Below are 6,657 nucleotides of genomic sequence, written 5' to 3'. Positions count from 1 at the left end.
AAGCCCACATCATGCCCAAGCAAAGGCTTCAGTTTCCCATCATGGGATGCTCAGTGTCTTAGTTTTTCAGCCAATCAAAAAGTATTAGAATTAACTTTCACAAACTGTGAGGTCAAGAAGGGATTTTGAACATTGAAACCTCCTTAGTGCCTGCTAAAGCAGTAAGTGCAATTAGCAGGGAGGCTGGCAACCAGTGGAACTCTTCGCCTCTCTCCTTGCTTGAAGAAGAGCATTGTGCAGGTTTCACCATGTCTGCGCATTTCCAAAGTTGTGGAAACACAAATAAGCAGTCTGGAATTAAAGATGGTGGGATAAATGCCCCCCAAGCATCCTGGGAAGAACTTCCCCATCTCCAGCAGCAACACCAGTCTCTAGAACAGCTCCATCCCTTGCACGAACTCTGTCCCTAAAGTGCTCTCTCTCCCTCTGTGCTGCCGAGGCCCTGCTCATGGTTTAACATTCACCCCGCCATCCAGCGCACACTTGCAGGATGGGCGGGACAGGCCACAGCCCTTCCCGTGTGGAGTCCACAGCCTAATGCGGGACAGGCACACAGTGGGTAAAGGGGTGTGTTCTATGGGGACGCACTTGACTTCCCCTGTGATGGCAAATAAGTCCAGGGAGGGCATGGGGGGCTACTCGGGAGAGTTAGGGTAGGCCTCACTGTGGGGAGGGGGGGGAAGGAGGGCAGGGGAGCAGAGGTGCCCAAGGTGCAGAGGCACTGAGGTGGCAAGGCTGGAGGGCGGTGGGCACAGGGACCCTGTGGGGCAAGGTGCAGGTGAGACGCCCAGGCATGAGGCACCTGAGGACGTGGAGACAGCCGTGGCTCGGACTCTGAGATGCACTTGCTGGGCAGAAGACTGAGCGTCCAGCCGGGTGGAGCACAGGCCATGGGACAGCAGGTGAGAGCAGGTGCTGATGGGACGGAGGGGGAGCCGCGGGCGTGGTGAGAAGCCACCAGATTCTTGATAGACTGAAAAGTCAAGTGGACCTGCTGTCTGAATGATGCGAGATGAGGGGAGCAGGAGTTCAGGGGACTGGAAGGTTCCTGGCCTGAGAGGTGCAGCTGCCTCACCTGAGACAGAAAACAGAGATCAGGAGTTTTGTTCACCAAACAACTCAGCCACAAGCCCATGTTCTGTGACAAGAGAAGCCACCGCAATGAGAAGCCTGCTTGCCACAACTAGAGAAAGCCAAAGCAAATCAACAAAGACCCAGCTCAGTCAAAAATAAACAAAAACTTTGTAAAAAATTGTATATGCAACTAATTGGCACTTAAAGTAATATATGGTCTTAAATGCTTATGTTAAAAATGAAAAAAGTTCCATTCCAAAATTCAATATCTAATTTTCCAACTTAAAAAGTTAGAAAAGCACAAATCAAACTAGAAGAAGAAGGGGAAGGAAAGGGGAAGAGGAGTGGAAGGGGGAGAAGGAGGAGGAAGAGAAGGCAGGAAATAATGAATAGAAAAAAGTCAATGAAACCAAAAGGTATTTTTTGAAAAGATAAATAAAACTGATAAACATGTAGCTAGACTGATGAAGACAAACAAGAGGACAGACATTAACTGCCAACGTCAGGAATGAAAGATGGTTCATCACAGTGGATCACAGAGACAGTAAAAGGATAGTAAGGAAATACCGTGAACAAATTATGCCAGCAATTTGACACATTGGCTAAAATGGACAAATCCCTTAAAATTACCAAAGTTTATGCAACATTGCTGAATATTGGTAACAGCCCTTTAACCAATACAAAAGTTGAATTCATTAAAACAGATATACAATATGTGTTTGATAGGCCACGAGGCAGGCTGTTCCAGTTAGCACGGAGTTCAAGCCAAATCAGGTATAAGCCCGGAGGACTGCCGCAGACCTCAATAAATGAAAAATTCCTCATCACTCAGGCACAAAATTACCAAGCTGGATCAACACACAAAACAGATAATACACCATGATCAAGTTGAGTTTCCCAGGAAAGCAGGGTAGTTTAACATTTGAAAATTCAATCAATGTAATTCATTCTCATTAACACGCTAAAATAGAAAAACAAGACTTTATTTCACTAGATACAGGAAAAGCATTTGAGAAAACTTCAGAGCCAAGCACCATAAGCACTCTCAGAAAAGTGGGCAGAGGGGATTTCTCCAACTTGATATAGTACGTTTGCCAAAGCTACGACTAACAGCACCGAGCAGCCAAACGTTCAGCCGGCTCGCGCCCAGGAGGCAAGCACACCCACCTTGCCTGCAGGAAGCCTGGCCAACCTGCTGCTGGTCCCAGCCACCAGCACAGGCATGACGTCACTCCCACAGGGCGCACTAACGGTCGCAACCGCCCGCCACTCGCAGCTAACCGCCTCCGCGTGCGGCACCCCCATTGGCCGGGCTCCACAGGCGCTGCAACCCTATTGGCCAAGCTCCAGGGCGCGCTGGCGCGAGCGCGGCAGCGCATGGGCGGCAGGAGCGGCGTGCCGCGTGCGGGCACGTCAGGCTGCGGCGCTGAGGCGGGGCGGCCAGGCCATGCTGCGCCTCGCGGCCAAGGTGGTTTCCTTCTTCTGGAGGAAGGCGGACTGCCCAGAGGAGGAGGCCGGGCCGCCGGGGCCCGAGCTCGTGGAAGGTGCCTCGCGGGGAGGGCGCGCAGGGCCCGGCCTCACTGGCGCTGCCGGCGGGGCGGCCGGTCACCCAGCGGGAGCCCCGGAGCTCGCGAGGCCGGCTTCCCGCGCCTGCACTGAGGGTGGGGGCGGGAGTGGCCCGGGCCGGCCCGGGGCCTGTGCGCGAGCAGACCCGGGTCGGAGAGACCGCGGCGTCGGGTTTGTAGTGTCTCGACGCCGAGGCGTGTCCTCCATGGCGGTCTCCGCAGCGTGGGATCTGTGTCTCCTTTCCGCCTGCTGTTTCACGCTCCGCGAGCGCGCGGACGCCGCTCGCTCTGGACAGGCTCCCGCTGCTGCTCTTTCAGTGCCCCAGCACTTGCGTGCTTGGACGGCTCTGGAAAGGCTGACCCCGGCTCTCCTAAGCTGCCCTTTTAGTCCCGTGGGGTCTTGCTCTTCTCCAAATTGTTTTCGAACCCATTTCCTGAAGCCCAGGCAGTACTTCTGATTCTGGAACCCGGAGTTACACATTCCCGAAGCCTCTTGGCATTTTCTCCCAGCCCTTCCTTCTGTCCCAGACTTGAGCCCTGGGTAGTGGGTCTCTAGTGCTTTCTGTAACCTCTGTAACAGGAAATTCCCCGCCAGAGAAGCCAGAACGTCAGTCATGGAGCTTATTAGCCGTCTGCAGCTGGCGTTCTGCCTCTTCCGCAAACGCGGCCTGGAGCAGGTCGCTTCACCCATCCAGGCCTTGTCTGGCAATGCAGCCCCTCCGCAGCAGTAGGGTTACGGCTCAGCCTCAGTGGGCTTCCAGCTGGGCCGGGGGGCACTCAGGTGTCTTCTGTGTCTGAGAGGAGCAGGAGTTCTAGGCACAGGTCTCTGAGTGGATGAGGGAAGGCCTGCTCTGCCCCAGACTTGCCCCCCAGGCCCGGAATCTTCCAGTAGTGCCTGCCTGGGATTGAGTGCTCGGTTGTGTCCCACTCTTGGCGACCCAGTGGACTATAGCTCCTCTGTCCATGGGATTCTCCAGGCAACAAAGTAGAGTGGCTTGCCATTTCCTCCTCCAGGGGATGTTCCTGAGAAGGAATTGAACCTGGGTCTCCTGCATTGGCTGGTAGTTTCTTTTACCACTGGGCCATCTAGGAAGCCATCCCTGGTATGATGAAATAATACAGAATCTCCTAGCCCTGCTGCTGGTGGTGTTGGTGATGAGAAACACAATAGTGGTGATAAGAGAGCGCAGTGGTGACTCCCCCACGGCTGCTCTAAAGCAGCCCCCAGCCTGTGCCCGCCACTCGGAGGTCTGTGCCTCGCACATTCTGTCATGTAATAACCTTCACATAGCTCTCTTGGACTGTAACTGTCTCCATTTTACAGATGAGGACAGGCACAGACCTAGCCCAGGGTTCCGCAGGTGGCAGGGCAAGAGCTGGGCATCCGACCCAGGCATCCTGGCTCTGGAGTCAGAGCTCCCCGTGGTGCCTGGGAAGTCTGCCTCCAAAACCCTACTTTCTGAGCACTCTGCTCTCCGGGGAGGTTCTCAGCCCACAGGGCTCCTAGCCACAAGGATGCTCTGAGCCCACTGCTCCCTGGAGACTCAGCTGTAGTGTGCACTTGCTTTGTGGTCAATGTAACCTCTCTGTTTACCTGTCTCAGGTGACACCAGGTTGAAAACTGTCCAGGGTGTCGTGACAAGGTACTGCAGTGATTACGGCATGATTGATGATTTGATCTACTTCTCCAATGAGGCTGTGACTGGCAAAGTGCTTCTAAATGTCGGACAGGAAGTTATTGCGGTTGTGGAAGAAAATAAGGTGTCAAATGGACTGAAAGCAATCCGGGTAAGGCCTGAGTTCTTGAGGAAGAATTCTCTCCACCTTGAGCTTCACACCACCATCCTCCTCTCAGAGACAACCTATAGTTTTATGCCATGGAGGAAATCAGTGTTACCACTTCATTATCTATTCTTCTAGCCACTTAAAAAACTATTCTTACAAATGATAGCTATTTGGACCCTTTGTTATCCAGTTAGCAAAGATAATTAATGAACTCTACTATGCAGCAACTTTTTCTTTTAAAAAAATAGTATTACTCTCTGATTTCCTGATGTTAGTTAGAGGGTATGCATGTTTAACATTTTAATGGTTATCGTCAAATTATCCTTCAAGAACTTTGTGCTAATTATACTCAGGAGCAGGGTGAGAGACTTGTTACCAATGTTGGCAAGGGTGTGGACTTAGGCATCTTGGAAATCTTCTCCAGTCACTTTGATAAGTGATTGTATTGTTTTAATTTGCATTTAAGCCTTAAAATAGACTAAATATTCACATTTTTTTCCTGTGAGTTATTTGTGTCCTTTATACATTTTGTTTGTTGGGTTCAGCTATTTAAAATTAAACTTTACATTACGGGATTAAGTTTCATTCCACATAGTTAATGGGTCTGTCTGTTCCTTGTGGCTCCAAGGCTTTACGTGAATCCTTAGAGAGGCTTTTCACACTTCTCAGTATAGACATGCCCTCAGGTTTTCTTCTGAAAAACTGTTTATTTACATTTAAATGTCTAATTTCCCTGGAACTTATTGGCTGTGTGGACTGAAAGAAGGAACCAGACGTTTCTTTCCTGGTAGCTCCCCAGTCATCTGCTGAGTGGTCCAGTCTTTCCTACTGAGTTGGAAGGTCCCAGAATCCCACCTGCCTGGGACCCTGTCTGGACCCTGTCGGTCCTGATGCCTTCACTTGGCCCCCGTGGCACAGTCACACCCTTGGGTGGCAGCCTGGTTTCCCTCTTCTTGTCTGTGGATGGGCTTCTCTGGCTCTCCTCTTATTCTGGATGAACATTAGAGTCATCCTGCTGTTTCTTCTCCTTGGCTCAGACTCACCTGGACCAGCGCAGAGTACATGGATCCATTTAGGTCAAGTGACGTGGATCAGAGCAAGTTTTCACCAGCTACAAATTATGTCCACTTATTTAAGCCTGCCTTTGTGTTCTTTTTGTTCACTTATGTTCTGCAGATTCCTTCTTAAGTTTATTTTTGAGAATTGTATTGATTTTTTTTCATTATCAATATGATTTTATTTTGTATTTTCAATCTTTTTCTTCCCTTATAGGAAATCTGTTGAGATTTGGTATATAATTTGGTATCTGCTAAACTTACTGAGTTCAACTACTTTTTTAAGTGGTCATGACATACCATCTACCAACCATATGTCGCTATTTAGATTTATTAAAATTAAGTAAAATTTAGAATTAACTCCTCAGTTTCATGAACTACATTTTAAATACTGAACATGACTGGAGGCGCCAAATTGGATGCTTCCAACATAAACCATGTCTACTGGGGCAAAAGGGCCTGTGGAGTTGCTCTGGTCTGGAACATGCTGCCCCTGGGGAACAGCACCTCTCCTCATGCTCCACTGGAACTCTTACTCTTCAGAGTGCTTCCGTGTTTGTTCTTAGCTCTTCTGGAAGATGCCTGTATCACTTGATTTACCAACACTAGGCACCCCACTCCAGTACTCTTGCCTGGAAAATCCCATGGACAGAGGAACCTGGTAGGCTGCAGTCCATGGGGTCGCTAAGAGTCAGACACGACTGAGCGACTTCAGTTTCACTTTTCACTTTCATGCATTGGAGAAGGAAATGGCAACCCACCCCAGTGATCTTGCCTGGAGAATCCCAGGAACGGGGAGCCTGATGGGCTGCCGTCTATGGGGTCGCACAGAGTTGGACACGACTGAAGCAACTTAGCAGCAGCAGGTAGGATTAACTGACTTCCACTGTGAAAGCTGTGGAATTGGCTCATTTCTACTAGCCTCTGGATTTATTTGCTCATTTTTCATTTAGGTTTTTTTTATTATGGTAAAATGTGTATAACATGAAATTGTTAACCATTTAAAATTTCTTGATACCATTCAGTGGCACTAAGTACATTCATGTTGTTGTGCACCCATATCACTTTCACAACGTCTCATCGTTCCAAATACAAACTCTATACCCACTAAATAATAACCTACTGTTCTACTTTCTGTCTATATGAGTTTGACTATCCTGGGATGCTTCATGTAAGTG

General features: G+C 49.5%; 1 protein-coding gene across 1 annotated transcript in view; it reads left to right on the top strand.

Annotated features, from left to right (window-relative positions):
- The first annotated feature begins 2,423 nt into the window (after positions 1-2,423).
- Positions 2,424-6,657, top strand: part of MOV10L1 (Mov10 like RISC complex RNA helicase 1) — a 62,738-nt gene continuing 58,504 nt past the window's right edge. Inside the window, exons 1-2 of the mRNA XM_025282636.3 lie at positions 2,424-2,618; positions 4,243-4,427. Coding sequence (XP_025138421.3) covers positions 2,522-2,618; positions 4,243-4,427 — 282 coding nt within the window. The 5' untranslated portion in view covers positions 2,424-2,521. The remainder of the gene's footprint in view (positions 2,619-4,242; positions 4,428-6,657) is intronic.

The sequence above is a fragment of the Bubalus bubalis genome, chromosome 4 (genome assembly GCF_019923935.1).
Source record: "Bubalus bubalis isolate 160015118507 breed Murrah chromosome 4, NDDB_SH_1, whole genome shotgun sequence".
Lineage (NCBI taxonomy): Eukaryota > Metazoa > Chordata > Mammalia > Artiodactyla > Bovidae > Bubalus > Bubalus bubalis.
Note: the sequence above shows the minus strand (reverse complement) of the source record. Positions and strands in the feature narration are given on the sequence as shown.